The following is a 15,869-nucleotide window of genomic DNA, read 5'->3' as shown; positions in this document are numbered from 1 at the left end:
GGCAAGACAAGTTATCTGTATTAAACAGAAAAACTGTTAGTTGGTAAGAATGTTCTTGTCTATTGCTATCACCCTAACACCCTGACTTCTAGTGAGTGAGAGAGCTCTGAAGTCTTTTGAATGTCGAATGCAAGAACCTGGAGATTTGCAGCCCTTTTTGTAGGAATAGAAATATTAATCCTGGTGCTGTGGTCAGCATCCTCTCTGTGCTGCTTCCCTAAATCTCCCCATCTTCCATTAGGGTAGGCAAATCTCCATTTTGCACCCCTGTTTCTGTTGTAGTGTTCCTTGGCACTGTGTATTCACTCAAATGATCAAATGCATAATAGTTTACGCCTCTAATATGAAGAGCACCCAGTCATGACTACAGGGATATGCTACGCATACAATAGTAGTTCTGACCCACATACATCTGCACTGCTAGGAGATATCTTGAAGGAGGAATTTGTAAAGGAGCATTTAGGCAATACCTGCCACTCAGCTGGATGTAGCTATTTAGATTTCTGCTTCCAGCATTACAGTCTCAGTCCAAAAATCATGAGTAAAGAAAGGTGTTTGGGTCCAGCTCTATGCCATGACAGCAAGGATGCAATTTGTTAACCCAGAGAGAGAAATGCAGCCCCTCCCTCAGCCCAGATGCAGAATAGCGGGTGGTACTGCCAGGGCTATTGTCAGGGGAAGCATAAAGGGAAAAAGACTTTAACTGATCACAGTCAATTGCAGAGCTCTCAAACCCTGGTCTGTGTGACACCAATGACAACCATGTGCAAAGTCATTATCAAAGACAGGTTTGACAGCACACTGCTTTCCAGCATAGGAGCTGATATCTGTGTTGGAACAGTGCTATTGAAAGGAAGCTGGAAATTTTGTACGGGTCTTTATCCTAGGTGATTCTGCTATCCATTGTCCCATACACTGCATACAGAATCCTTGCAGGATCCTGGCCAATGTTTTCGGCAAGACTGTGGTGCAAATCATGTCAAATATAAGCAGGTTCAAACTGCAAGTCTGAATTTTGATCAGGAGCCTTTAGACTTCAAAAAGGGACCTCTTGCTTCTTTCCCTTTAGGAGTCTTATTAACTCTTGAGTATAAAGAGCAGTTGATTCCTTAATTGGGATTAGTTAAATGTCTAAGGACAGTGAAAATTAATTATTATAAACCAAGCCACAAGATTATTGGATTGATTTCTCACAATGGAGTTTCAGAAAGAAAGTCCATGATCGAGCTCATTCTTTCTGAACCAACATGTGATGTTGCAGAGACGGAGCAGAAAGGCTGAGCCGCGACATGTGCACATGCTGCACAGCCACAGCAGTGCAAAAGGAATTGCACAATCTGATTTATGTATCTGCCAGATAAAATACTGACTTTGCAACTGCAGTGCAAATGAAAGCTGTTGAGCAAATAATACTCCAAGGTGTGAAATACAAGCCCAGTTTGTGATATAAAACCCCAGGGCAGCATTTGTACAAGGAAAGTTCAACCCACTTCTGAGCATAGCAAAGCTTTTCAGTGCTGCTCTGTGCTATGTCTTAAGGGCATGACAACACTTGCAGAGTGATACTATCACTGGGTTACATTTAGCAACTTTCCTCTTCCTTCCCAGTATCTTCCAGTTGCAGTGCAGTCAGTGACAGTTCTGCCTTTAGGGGCATTAGCTCCAAATGAGAGAGTGAGACAATGTCATGCAAGTCCTGATTTATATGTTCTTCTCAAATGATTGTTTGAGAAACTGTCATGAAATTTAGCATTCACACAAGCTCAGCTTCTCTACTACCCCCAGAGAGCTTAATCCAGAGCTCTTGCAAGGTTTTCTATTGTCTTGAAAGGGCTTTGGATCAGGCCCAAACCAGCTATAGCGGGGCTTTGTGGAATAATTTTGAGAGTTAATTACAGGGCACACATGTAAGTAAGGTGAGTGACAGAGCCCCACCCAAACTCCTGCTCTGGAGTCACTGCTGTTAGCAGCCTCACAATGAATCCGAGGGGCATGCATCGTTCTGAGCCATTTCTCCAAGGGTGAGAGTCATTAGACATGGAAAGGAGAGGACAGCGTGCTGATTTGACATAATCATCTCAGCAGCTGCCTGCTCTGCGAATGCTGCTGAATCTCAGGGATATTGCCGGCAGTTGCCAAAATGATGAGTACAAGGAAGACGAGGAGGGGAAGCACAAATTAAAACACTTGGGAATCATTCTGTAATAGTCTGCATTCATTTTAGCTTGGGGGGTGTCTTACTGAAACCCTCTCTCTCCCCCTGCTAATTACCCTGTTGTCAATCCACAGTGTGGGAAAGTGCTTCAATTTCAAACCCATGCTATGCTAAATTGTTCCAGTCCATGCCAGTCAGAGTTTTTGCTACATAAAGCCTAGAGAAAACATGGCTGTTCACATTTTTTAATCAGAAACAATGAGGGATGTTGTTTTCTTGGAATGTTTTGAGTGATCACATGCACCCCTAAAACCCATTTCTGCTATCTCAATTCATTTTCTAGAGTGCCAGTGAATCTTGAAAAGTAGTCCCTCAATTACATATCAAAGCTCTAGCTAGATTTCAGAAAATCAGAAGAGCAGCTCTTCCCTGATGAAATCAGAAAGGACTTTCATGTTGTCAAGATTACACCTTAGTGTAACCCTCCCCACTCCCCAAATCATCTTGTCATAGACTGTTTTGCAGTGAAGTTGCAGGAGGAGGTTCCCTGCCAGCATTACAAAATGTCTTTGGTTTCCCCTCCAGTCCTAATGATAATGTTTCTGCTTGCTGATTTCCCACTGGGATCTAAGAGAGAGTTTGCAGAGCCAGGACAACTTCTGTATGTCCTTCCTCACTGCTTATTCAGAAAGGTTCTACAGATAATATACGCATTTCTGCAGGGCTGATGCCTTCTTTGCTCTCAGCTCAGGAGACAAGGGCACAACTCAAAGATACCAGTGTCATTTGCAGTCTTTAGTTACCTTCCGATTAGACCCTGAGTGAGTGACAAGAAGGGCACAACTATGAGGGGTGAGCTTGTCTCCATCTCCACAGGCCAGACAGGGACAGCAGGGGCGACTGTATCAGCTCCTCTGCTGCCCTGCAGAACTGCTATAACCTTGCACATCAAGAGTACAGTGTCCTGAAGACACAAAGGAAAGCACTTCTGCCTTATTAGCCTCCTTTTTATGCTGTCAGGAAGGGAGCAAGCTGTGTAATAGGTTTTTACCCACCCTGCAGAAGACATACCACCAATATATTTGACAAACCATCTACATAATGGATATTATATGAATTGTACTGAGCTGAACTCACCTGGACCAGTCTGCTATTTAGGAAAATCTCCATATTGTCTTTCCAGTCTCCTGGGTCATCTGCTTCTCCCTGCAGGTCTTCTTTATCTCGCTGCTTGTCTTTTGCACCATGTTTATGTTGCTTTGAATTATCAAGCCTAGGGAAGGGAACAGAGGCAGCAGGTTACACAGAGGCAATTTACAAGGTACAAGCAAAGCAAAGCAAAGCAGCGATAAAAAACAATAAACCCCACAGATCAGACAGGTGTGAGAGACGTGAAAATGCATAATGTCTGTCATAGTTCTCATTGTTTTCATATCCATGAGATCATTAAGACACTTCTGAGTCCCTTGAGTCCATGACATGCAAGCCTAGGATATAATAAGCAGGGTTGAATTAATTGCACAATACATTGATGAACAAAATGAAGTAAAGTGCTTTTATTGTACAAGGAGAAACGAATGCTTTGCATTAAACAGCAGTCACATCAATCCAAATTATGGCTCACGCTGTATAAATGATAATGAGACTCTCTGTCTCACTCAGACTGAGTGAAAATGTTGAAAAGAGCAAAGACGCCCACTTACCGCTGCATCTAAACAGTGCTTATACTTAAACTGGGCTGCAGCATGACAGTGGAATTTGTCTTTATAACAACATTATTCCTTTGCTAGATACCTTTCCTGGCAGAAGTGCATCCCTATTGCTGTTTTCACCCAAACACTAAGGCAGCAATAAGGCTATTCAAAGTCTCTCTTTATCTTTTTTTAGGTGTCACGACTTCTTTTTGCCATTTAGGGTAAAATAGAGTCCTTGGCATCACTGGGAGCATTATCATTGATCCCATTTGATACCACTACTTCTGTGAGTAGAGGCAGGGCTTCCCTGCAAGGTACAGAAATGGAAAGAAAGTCACAGCTAATGTGGGATGTGGCAATAGATGAGTTATTTTTCAGTCTTTCATCTGGTAAARCGGTACAATTAGAAATTTTGGGGGGACATTTACAGCTTATTTTTTCTGCTGTTCAGCTGCTATGCAGCTAATCAGTTTTCTTCTGGCACTTCTGGTTACCATTTTCTAAGTTGTTTCATTTTGGCATTTAATACTTTGTCTTGGGAGATCTTGGTGTGCTGTATATTAGCAGTCAATAGGACTCAGGATGCAGTGAAGGACAGCCTGGATAGGGCTACATTTGTGGCTTACTTGAGGATCTGTGAATTCATAGACTGTTCTGAGACTGAGGCCCTGGAGATAGCTCTGGGATGAGGTGTGGCAGTTAGGAGAAATCGGACTTTTTTAATTCCTATGGACACTGCAACATAATCCAAATGCATATTCATGTTCAGCATTGCATCACTCTTATGCATAACCCCGACTGCACTGCTTGAACTAGAAACGGGAATGATGATTCACATATTCAACTTCTGCAATGAACTTCTGACTCCTTGCTCATTCCTCAGCGGCCCCATCTTTTCTGTAAGAATAAATACTGAGTTTGCCTGAATGATGGCAAGAAGCACCTGACCCAGTTATACATTGTAGACGTACACTGCAGATAGGGAAAGAGTACACTGGGCAAGGAAGGCAGAGTTTGAAAAGGGGTCAGCCCAACTTCTTGGTTTTATTAATTCCTTTGCCATATCTGGGGAGAAAAATGGTATTATGAACTGGGCAGGAATTCTAAAATGGGAACAGTCTTCTTTCAGAATGAGAATGAAGAATGCCTGGTTTGTACCAGGCAGCTCTTCCTTATTGGGATCAGAAAGGACTTTCAAGCATGTTTGTCAAGATCACATCCTAGTGTAATACTCCCCACTCCCCAAATCCTCTTGCCGTAGACTGCTCCGAGACTGAGGCCCTTGAGATAGCTCTGGGGTGAGGTGGGGCAGTTAGGAGAAACTGGACATTTTTAATTCCTATGGACACTGCAATGTAGTCCAAACGCATATTCATGTTTGGCTTGCAAGTGAAGGTGGCCTACTCTGGCAGCTTTAGGGGTAACATCGATAACAGACAACACACAAAACGTGAMATGGAAACATCACTGCTGTCCTTCAGGTGCCCTGCAGGGCCCAGTCCGCCTCTCACACCACATCTTTGCTTTCAAACCCAAACTTTTATTACTGGCCCTTTTATTAAAGGGCTGTCGCAGCAGACAGCCCAGGCCTGAAGGGCCGCCAGGGCGCGGGGAGCCCCTGCAGGGGAGGCGCAGAGGGGCGGCCGGGCGCCTGGGGCTGGCCGGGCGCTGACGGACGCCCCCGTCGGGCGCGGCCAGGCGCCGTCCCGGCTCCTCCCGCCCCTCTGGCCTCCTCTGGGCGGCCCGGGGCCAACGCGCGGCGGCGGCGGGGCCCGGCCCGGCCCGGCCCGGCCCAGCCCCACGTGAGGCGGCCCCGCTGCCGGGAGTCACGGAGGGCGGGCGGCCGGGCCGCTGCCATGGAGCTGCCTGCTGTCAGCCTCAAGGTAGGGCCCGCGGAGCGGCGCGGGGCGGGGCGGTGCGGTGCGGGGGGCCGCGGGGGCGGTCTGCCCGCGCCGCGTCCCGCGCACACGAGCCCTGCGGAGGGTGTCCGGGCCGCTCCGCACCGCGAGGAGCGGGAAGGGCGGCGAGGGGCTCGGCTGAGGTGCTGCGGGCGGAGGAGCAGGGAGCTGGCTGGCGTCCCCGCAGGGTGGGCCGCGGCCGGGGCCAGCTCTGCGCTTCGGGCCCGCTCAGGAGAAGTGGAAGTCTCCGTGAGGAGGAATAACTGGTATTTCGAAATCTTTTTGGTCAACAGGGTACATGTTGCAAAAACTCTTAGTCATGAAGACTGACAGGCAATAACTCCAAGGGTCGCTCTTGCTTTAGGGCAGTTTGCTAAAGCGGCCAAAGACTGGGCTGGGACAACAGCTGGTTACTAACTTGGGTCCACAGAGGTCCCTAGCTCAGCTGACCAGGGTTAAGCCAGGATAAACACTACACAGGATCCTGAGGAGGCAAAGCTTGTGCTGTCAGGCAAGAAATCCTGGAAAGATGATCCCATTTACTTTGGGGTTATCATCTGGCAGATAACTGAAATTGCTTTTGTGGTTTGTTTGTTTTTTTTGGTGGGGGGGAATTGAGGTAATTTGAAATTTTCACTGGATATCTGGTAGCCAGAGACATGGAAAATAAAGGACTTCTCAAAAGTATATTAGACTTTTCACTTTGGCAAGAAGCACATCCTTATGCAGAAACTAGGAGAGGCTAAAATCACTGTTTTTGTTTTTCATGTTGGTGTTTGAAATTGAAGTCTTCCCTGATATCAACAGAAGAAATTTTCCTCCTCTTTTCCTCCTTCTATCATATTTTCAGAGCTCTGAGACTTTTAGATGTGTGCRCCTTTTTCCAGGTTCCCTAGTTTAGGTGTCTTGTTTGGTGTGGCAAATTTCAGGGGCTTTCTTTGGTTATAACTTTGACCAAACAAAGAAAAAAAAAACCAGATGGGATCAGCAATGCATTTGTTTTGTTTTGTTTTTTCTTGMTATTGATTCATAAAGTTGTGAGCAGTGGCCTTGGAGCTGGCTGCCTACAGGTTGGGAGGACACTACTAGCTCAGCTACTGTTAAGAATTCAACTTTGTACAGCAAGACTTCAATGTGGCTGTTCAGAATGAAAGTTTGGAGTTCATATATTCATGGTTTTACCCTCTTACTAGCTCACCAAGAAAAGTAATTTCTTGGGGCAAGTAAGCAAATGGATTTTTCAAGGCCTGGCATGTAGATTATATTACATTCTGGAAACCAACTGATATTTTACTCTAGGAAATTTGGACTATTGGGTGATTCCCTGGGCACTAGGAAGATTAAAAAAATCTTGCCTTCTGCTTTGTTTATAACTTGTTTCAGAGTTTTTTTTTCTATGCTAAAACAACAGTGAAAAACAAGGACGTYTAATTGAAAGGTTTACCAATGAATTAAGTGTTTCACCATGGGAGATGGAGATAGGGGAGCTGAAAAACAGACATGCTTCTTGAATGAGCGAGCCACTGTGACAACATAACTAAAATGTTGCTTTTTCTCTGGTTTCAGATAACCAGTCCCAAATCTCTTCCTAGGTAAGAGCAAACTTGTCCTGGGCAAATGATTTTCAGCATTAAGCAATTCCTTGTTTTAAAGTCTGCTGGTACTGGTCTGGGGCTTGAGGGCTAGGGAGTAGTGGGTTAATAATTGTACCTGCATCTTTGTATTGTCCCTGAGTTGGGAGCTGCTTCTCTGAAACACATTGCAAAGATGGGGAAGGGCCTTATTCAGAAAGGGACTGGAAACAACACACACCACTGCTATTCATCAGCATGATCTGCGTAGAGTTTCTGAGAGATTAGAAAGATAAACCACATGATAGAAGTRGCTCCAAGAAAACTGTATGACTGAGCTGTGTTTGTGTCAGAACACAGCAATGTCTTAGCCTTAAGGTCTCTCTTCAGGCTACTCGCAGAACTATAAAATTGATGTAGCAGGCTTTGCCCTGGAGCAAATGAGGAACATTCTCATGAAACAGCATCTACTGGCTCAGCTCTAGTAGTAATAGTCAACAAAGTGTGCTGAAAGCAGCATAGTCGTATTTTTGCAATGAATGCTTGACACCAAGGATTACTGCAAGAGCTGTGCTGAGCCTAGAAATACAAAGCTTCAGTTTGATCAAGCCTGGACAATGTTCTAGGATCCATGTGTCTGGAAACACACATTCTGTGCTTGGAGATGGGCTTCTTTAAATGCTAGTTCATAGACTCATAAAATAATTTAGATTAGAAGGGACATCTGTATGTCATCTAGGTCAGCCTCCTGCTCAAAGCAAAGCTAACTTCTAAGTTAGATCAAATTGCTCAACTCAAAATTTAGCTYGGTTTTAAAAATCTCCAACGATAGAGCCTCTACAGCTTCCCTGGATAGCCTGTTTCAGTGCCTAACCACTCTCATTATGATTTTTTTCCTTAAATCCAGCTGAAATTTCCCTTGCTGTAACTGTTTTTTTGCTCCTTGTTCTTTTTTTGGGCATCTCTGAGAAGAGTCTGGCTCCATGTTCTCAATAAACGTCCTTCAGTTTGTGGTTAGTCTGGATATGAAACTGTGCGTGTCGGATAATAATGAGAGGACCTGAAGAGTTCAATCACAGGTGGCCACTCAGATCTATTGTTGTGTTAGTGTATCCTCAGATGAATGTAAGCCATTCACAGAGTAGATGAGCTCACTTGCAGAAAAGAGGCAGATAATAAAAGAAAAGAATTGTAATTTGGAATCAGAGCATTTTAATTTGAGCAAAATTCAACCTTATGCTTGAAGGAGGGAGTTCATGTTCCAAAGAATTTCCCATCCAACCAGAACCAGACCAAGTGTCTTTTATGCTTGCCAATTAGTTCTATCACATGCTGGGATTTGCAGAGGAGTCAGGAATTCCCCTCAGCTCTCCTCAATTTCCAATGGGATGCTTTTAATTACGTGATCATCCTATCAGCCCAGAAGGGATGGGGACAAATTCCACCTTTTATATTTTACTCCTCTCATCATTAGTTCAAGTTTTAGAAGGAGTTCTTCCCTTAGAAGAAGAAATTTATGCCCTTCTTATATAGGAGCACAAGTCCTTGAGCAGAGGGAAAAATTTAAATTCTTCTGCTGTCTCATCCGGAGGCTACCTGAAAATTGTCTAATCTCAGATAGTGACTGTGAACTTTAAAGAATGTTTTTCATTAACACAACGTTTTCTACGTTCAAGCATACCAAGACCACCAGCTAATTTCATAGTGCCCTGAAGAACTGTCAGATAACTTGGACTAATAACCAGGAAAGGAATGCCTTGTTTTTCTATTGGCAGTCCCCCAGTCTATCAGTCTTTGAATAATAAAGTTTTTACTTGACTTTATCCTCATGACTATGCATGCTTTATAATTTAATAACTGCAGTATTGATCTAGACAGCTTAAAAAAATAAAAACTGCCTAATTATGTTAACTGGTGAGCCTTGAGGGGGCTTGCGGGTATGTAACATGCAATTAAATACTACCTCATTAAGAATTTCTCTGATGTTGTGATAGTCTCTTGAGTAAATGCTATTTGCATGTCTCCATTCTTATCCAAGAACATCTTGTCTTTTACTGATTAGCAGCTTCTGCCTGGTCTCCACGGTAAAATTTGGGAGGAGGGGAAGTGGGGGAGAGGGRTGCATTTTGTAGACTTTCATGAACAATTAAAAAAATTCATTATTAAAAATATGTTTAAGCAGCGTTTGAAGTTATGACAAAATCTAGGCTACTTGGAATGAATGCTCATCAGTTGTGCTAGGGTATTGCAGTGAAGCAAAAAACAGTATCRTATCATAAAACATCTACATTGTGGTATCTTGGCAGAACAGCTTGAGCCACAGCAGATGCGTCACTCCTGTTAATTTCCTGGCTGCACTTCGTTCATGTTACAGCTTCATTAACTCTCTCCTCAAGCAACTAGTTTTGTATTAAGTTGGAGAAAGGATAGAAGTTTTGAGTCATTGAATAGCGCGGAATGTCAGTAGATCTTTAATTTTTTTCTAAGGGCTTAATTCTCCTCTCTGCATACAGCTTTCCTGCGTCAGTCAAGTCATTTAGCCTGTCTCTACTTACTCTTTTACCTGTTTTGTTTGTTTTTTTGGGGGGGGGTAGTTTTTTTTTATGCTGAGGTTAATGCTGCCTTGTTTTGGTCTTGTTTTATTTAGACTGGATTAAAAATATTCTTAACTGCTTGCAGCCTTTCTCACAGGCAGAGCAATAGAAAAATATCTGTTTTTCATAGATTCTCTGATGTGTAATAAAGTTGGATTAAGACTTCAGTCTTTCCTCTGTGAGGCTGCTAATAGAGCCTGTCTTTCATACTCTTCACAGGTGTTTAGAGAGTGAATATTTTTGAGACTGGTCTCCCTTTTCCAAACAGAGTTGAAATTGGCCAGCAGGTTCAAAAGTGAGTGAACACATGGATATATGCATAAAAGATTGAAGTGGTATCTTTTTATTCCCATTTGTTGTCTTCATATGCATGTAGAGTATAAGCATGTCTCCTTGGTTACAGGAAATATCAAGTGTTAGTGAAGAGAATGCTTGTGCCACTTGTTAGAGTAAGGCTCTTGCTTCTTTGATTTGTCCCCTTAAGCGCAAGGGTCAGGATCGTTAAGGACATTTGCAAAGTACAGCATCCGTAATAGCATTACCKTGTTGTTACTTAGGGCACTGCAAGCATTTGGGCTCTGGAGGCTTCACTGGGAATGAAGAGAGATGTGTACTATGCAGAATTGTGTTCTTCGGTTCTTAGCAGATACCTTCAGGTTTGTTAATACTGCAGTGAAGTTGAGCTGCTGCTCTGAACAGGCTTGAAGGAGGTAAAAGGAGGTTTACTGAGGACTGGATGAAATGACCGGGAGCTGCAGGCATGACTATCCATGGACTTTTTGATGATGGGCCCCCAGATTGCTCATGTATAAACTCAGCTAACATAGTGTAAATCAGATTGCCTGGCTTTCTGTACAAACTCTTTGGGAGTTCCAAAATCAATAACCCATTTAGAAAAGCCTAAATGGGCCCTGAATTAACTGTCAACAGAAATGACAGCAATAATGAATGACTGCAGTGCAGCAGCACAGGAAATACCCAACAGCAAAGGCAGAGAAAAATGGTTTCCTGTCTTCACTGTCCCAGTCGCTAAGCTAGCTTTCTGCGCTGGTTTGTGGGTCCAGTGTAGCTTCCACTCTTCTACTCTTCCCTTGGAAACACAACAGTGTCATTTCACTTCAAACCTCCCATAGTTTTCCCAGCTTGCTGACCTGTCTTCCTCTGTTTTTCCACAGGCCATCATTCTGGTACACTGGCTGCTCACAATGTGGTGAGTGATTGATAACTGGCCTGGCCTGGGTGAAAAGAGGGTATTCCTTCAAACTAGGAATGGGATGTTCTTGTGGAGTCAGCACTCACTACGTGAGCCTCTCTGTGCGCAAAGAGATCCTAAATCCAAGAGTGGGGTGTTTGCATGGGAGATGGGATTGAATGCAAACAGACTGTTGCAGGCTTATTGTGAAGGAGGGCTGTTTTTTGTCTTGTTTGGCAGGGGGTGCATGAATTACTTCTTTCCAGCTTCCTATGCCTGGGGAAACTTCAGTGTACTTGCAGTGGGGATCTGGGCCATTGTGCAGCGAGATTCCCTTGATGCCATCATGATGGTGAGTACGAGGGTATTTGCCTCCACCAGGCTGTGCAGGGAGAGGGTGGAGGGCAGAGACAGCTCCTTTGAATCAGTGATGATCTTCAGCTGTTGCTAGTACAGTAGTGGATAAGTCAGACTCCCCATTTTTTTCAAGAGAGCCTGACTTTCACTTAAGCATCGTAAACCATGGTCAGAAGTACTCACTATTCCTTATTTTGTTCCTTGGGGTGAGGCATATTTGATTCTTATTTTTTGACCTGCTGTTGTGACCTGTAATGCTAGACAAGGATTCAAAGCATTTAATATGCTTGAGTTGGAGGGGCTCTATAATCCCTTCTCTGAACATTAAAGAAACTGGCAAGCAAAAATAAACAGCCCTGCAACATACCCATGAGAAGGTGTCTAACACATGTGAAGAAAAGATACAAGATCATACATTTAGGACTATCTCTCTCTCTCTCAGTCTACCTCAGCCAGTGCCAAGTGGTAGCAATGTGTGATACTGGGGTGAAGGCATGACTGTGTGAACACAGATCTTCTAGGAAACAGAGCCTGTAACTGACTGTGACTCCTAACGGTCAATCCCCTATTCAGTTTGTGTCCTGTTCTCTCTTTGTTTCCAGTTCCTGACTGGCTTGCTGCTCACAGTCCTCACAGACATCATTCACATCAGTGTCTTCTACCCCCAAAAGAAATATCTCACGGACTTGAAGCGTTTCAGTGTAGGCATGGCCATCCTCAGCCTCCTTGTCAAACCTGTGTCCTGCTATTTTGTGTATCAAATGTACCGGGAGCGTGGAGGAGAGTACACCTTTAACATAGGTATGATGCTTCCCCTGCCTTCACATCAGTGTGGACCATCTCCTCTGGTGTTAGGGAGATTGCCTTGAACTTTGGACCCTTCAGCCTGAGCTCTGTGCAGCTGGATTCTGTCGTTCCCCCCGCCTCAGAAGAGAAGGGGGGTTGTCCTCTTTCTCTTGCTAATGTCTGGTCTCCCATTTTGTGGTCCTGGTGTGTCTTAGGCCTTAAATTTATGTTCTTCCTCTCTTCCCTTGCAGACCTGGAGTCCTCGTCTGACARCCATTTTGCTCACAATGGTATTGATGCCACTGCTGTCTCTCTTATTCAGTGTAGCTGAGAGGCTTTTCCCCTCTTCCTCCTCTTGTATTTGTGTGTGCCTGTTGGAAGACTCTGGGTGTGCTTTTCTCTTCGCCAACCCTTTCTTTTCCTTCTGAGGAAGAGTGAAGTCAGCATCCTTTCTAGCTGGATTATGCATGAGGCTGGATTTCTAACTCCAGGCTTTATCTGGGCCTCACATGTCCTAGCTACCTCAATTGCTTTGAACCTTCATTTCCTCACCTGGAAAATGGGGCTGATGTCTATGTCATGGGACTTTGCTTGTAGACACTTATTTTTCTCCTGGTTGTATTTGCTTATGATAATGTGGCAGCCTTGCCAGAGAGAAGGGGTGTGGCTGGATGTTCTGGTCTCAGGCAGCTGCTTTGTCACACATGCCTGGTGCTAGTTCATATCAGGGCAGCTTCCAGGGTACGTTCGCTGTGTGGGAATCCACYGTGGCAAAACCAGCAGCCTGCACAGCTATCTTTTTGCTTTCCTAAGAGCTGTGCAGGTCAAAGGATGGTATAGCTGGCATTACAGCGTTTGAAAGCCATTGTTTGTGCTGCTTTGGTGCYGGCAAAGAAGAGGAGGCTTCCTGTGAAAAGAGGTGAATACTTGCAGGGGAGGAGAGGCCAGGAAACCAGTGGCTTCAGGGTGCTACGTGCACCTCTCTCCCAGTGTAATATGGATGTCTTCTCTGTCAGCTTGTGCAAGTGCCAGACAGATCTGTCTCAGCTGGGTCAGAAGGTTTGTGTGCCAACTGCAGCATCTTGCTGTGGGCCACGTTTGTGCCAATTTTTATTAGCTGCCCACTGTGCTTGTAACTGTATGCCATGGAAAGTGTAGGTATCATTGAGGAGAGAGTAACTCCCCCTTTGCATGGAGGTTGGAAGTATTCCTTCTTTCCATCCGCACTATCCCAACACAGGCACAATACTGGCTGAGAGTCTCTTCTCAGGCACTGGCTGAATTCAGTCACCTTGTACTACCAGTCTCTTTTGAACTGTCTTTCTTGCAACCTTTTCAGTACAAACTGTGTGCTGTAGTTTTGTGTTGAATATGGTTGCCAAATTACCTCTCTATTTTGTGTTCATACTATCTGGCACCCTCATCTCGAACTCAACTGTCTTGCCTTTTTCCTGGTCCTCTCTGTCTTGTTTTCTTTCCACGCAGAATCCATTTCTGTTGCTTGGCAGCATCCTTGCTGCTTAGAACAGGGCCTGTCACGTGATTTGGGGCCCACCTTTGATTCAGATTGCTTTCTAGCCATGGCAGACACCTGACCTAGATAAAGAGCTGTCCTTGCAGCCTGTCTGTTATGCTGCTTTGTATCAGTGTGGGTCTTGCTTTCCACACAGCCACATGGCTACTGGGAGAGCAGTTCTCAGTGAATGAAATGCTCATGTGATAAAGGGTTTGTTCAAAAGCACCCTAGTTCTTTTGTCTTTGTCTGGAAGGACGAGTTCTCTTACCTCCTGCCAGTGGAGTGAGGCTCACAGAACACCGGTGCTGGGGAGCTGGTAGAGCAGCTAATGTGGCGCGGTGCTGAGCTGCTGGTTTCTTCTAGGGGCTCAATTCCTGTGCTTTTGTTTTTTTCCCAAGCTTGTTCTTTTCTGTCTCCATTCAGGTCTCGTCCGTGCAGGCCAGGATCGTAGCAGCTATGAGCCAATTGATCACCAGGATGACCCTCAGCAGTGGCCTGACGCAAGCAAGTCAGCCCAGCATCCGTACTGAGGCCCTCGCCTGGAACAGCGAACAGATGCCTCCCTCACCCTGTCCAGCCTTACATTCCTTCCATGTCTGTTCTGATTGAGCAAGACCTGCTACTGAGCAAGCAGGAGAGGATCTGATTTTACTTTCTTCTGTTTCCCTGAAGGTTAGGCAGATGGTTTCCTGCAGTAAGTCCAGAAGATCTCAGAGATGCCACGTTAAGTGCTGTGACTCTTTGTAATTGCAGTACACTCTCATTCCTCCCTCCCCCTAAATCTCTTCTCTGTCTGTGTGAATGGAAGCACCTTCTGCAGTCTACCATGTCTTGTACTGTGCATGCTCTTTACTCTAAGTAAGGGAATCACTCAAAATATTCCTGGACAAGCTGACTTTAAAAAACTCATGGTCTGCCTTCAAACAATACAGGAGTTTCCTGGAGATGTATCTGCATAAAAGCAGGCTAAACATCTGGGAGTTCTGGAGGACTGGTTTTGATCATATTAGTTAACTAAGATTTATGATAAGAAATCCCCATGCTAGCTATGGTGGTTTGCACGCAGCTGGGGTTGGTATAAAATACTCTTCCTGGGCCAGGGAGCTGCTTGTGCTTCCAATATCTAGCCTTGGGTTTTATTTACTGTCGCTAATATGCAAGTTGAATGTCTTTCAGGATATTAAGGTGTCCTTAAAATGACTGTTAAATGTAGGTTGCAGATACTGTGCCTTGATCTTTTGCCTTCAGCTGCCTATCTTAACGGAATTTGAAATGTTACATTTTTCTAAGAAAACTATAAAATGAACACAGTTCTTCTGTGTTTTAAAAAAAAAATTCACTGGTCACCTATGTCTCATTTTCAACTGTAGATAATCCTGATGGGTTGCAACTATAGCCAGGGAGTCTGGGAGAGTCATTACAGGAGGAGGTCTGCAGGGCTTCGATGGGTTTTAGTCTAAGCCTTACTCAGAAAAGTAGAGGGTATTGCACAGCAGAGCSTGGGCAATGAAGGTGGGCTAGTAAATTAAGACTGAGGAAATGAAAAGTGAGTTTGTGCGGCTTTTTACACTGCAGTGATAAACTCCTTGGGGTGTTACAAACTTCAAATTCTGATCTTACCCACAATAAATCTGCCCTGCTGTGGCTTTCAGTGTAAAATCCTAAAAAAGAAAAAGGTGTCCAAGAGGTTTCCTTGGAAGAAAAAGAGCATGTGAACATTGGCAGCATGAAAATACTAGTGCTGGGAAGATCTATGTTTTTCTGAAGCAGGTTCACTTTTGAATTATACATCTGTTATTCTACAATTGCATTTCTCTGACAAGACCTGCTGCTGCATTGACTCTTCAGTGACCACAAGTCCCCGTTAACTTTGCTCTAAGCTCTAGAACCATATTTGTATGTTTAAAAACAAGCAGTTTTCTCCCCCACTGAGTTTCATCACTTTAAACATCAACAGATGCTTCGTCCACTACGCTACACAAGCAGTGCAGTGATATGTTGCTCTGCTGCTGTACCTGAACCATCATCATTTATGCTTGGACCAAGCACATGTTAAGTGCCATAAAACTGCAATAGTCTGATTTACTTCTCTGAGTGTTGTGCATT

The 15,869-nt window shown here is 44.4% G+C and overlaps 1 protein-coding gene across 8 annotated transcripts; it reads left to right on the top strand.

Annotated features, from left to right (window-relative positions):
* Positions 1-5,637: 5,637 nt before the first annotated feature.
* Positions 5,638-15,848, top strand: AGTRAP (angiotensin II receptor associated protein). 8 transcript variants are annotated; one of them, XM_026074026.1, is made up of 7 exons: positions 5,689-5,732; positions 7,314-7,339; positions 10,132-10,207; positions 11,088-11,122; positions 11,345-11,456; positions 12,064-12,262; positions 14,187-15,848. In XM_026074026.1, exons 4-7 carry the CDS (start codon positions 11,118-11,120, stop codon positions 14,291-14,293), a joined length of 423 nt encoding a protein of 140 aa, XP_025929811.1. In that variant the 5' UTR covers positions 5,689-5,732; positions 7,314-7,339; positions 10,132-10,207; positions 11,088-11,117; the 3' UTR covers positions 14,294-15,848. The 8 variants fall into 8 exon arrangements, with proteins under 8 accessions (XP_025929810.1, XP_025929813.1, XP_025929811.1 ...); XM_026074027.1 differs by lacking the exon at positions 5,689-5,732 and adding an exon at positions 5,853-6,013; XM_026074028.1 differs by lacking the exon at positions 7,314-7,339 and having other exon boundaries at positions 5,664-5,732.
* The last annotated feature ends 21 nt before the right edge of the window (positions 15,849-15,869 follow it).

This window comes from Apteryx rowi, unplaced genomic scaffold (genome assembly GCF_003343035.1).
Source record: "Apteryx rowi isolate R43461 unplaced genomic scaffold, aptRow1 scaffold_38, whole genome shotgun sequence".
Taxonomy (NCBI): Eukaryota; Metazoa; Chordata; class Aves; order Apterygiformes; family Apterygidae; genus Apteryx; species Apteryx rowi.
This window is presented reverse-complemented; position numbering and strand designations above follow the sequence as displayed.

Bases quoted from the DNA above. Each gene is read 5' to 3' on its own strand.
- AGTRAP (XM_026074025.1), top strand. From the start codon at position 5,706: ATGGAGCTGCCTGCTGTCAGCCTCAAG. The intron at 11,123-11,344 runs GTGAGTGATTGA...CTTGTTTGGCAG, and splicing joins CACTGGCTGCTCACAATGTG to GGGGTGCATGAATTACTTCT. The intron at 12,263-14,186 runs GTATGATGCTTC...GTCTCCATTCAG, and splicing joins AGAGTACACCTTTAACATAG to GTCTCGTCCGTGCAGGCCAG.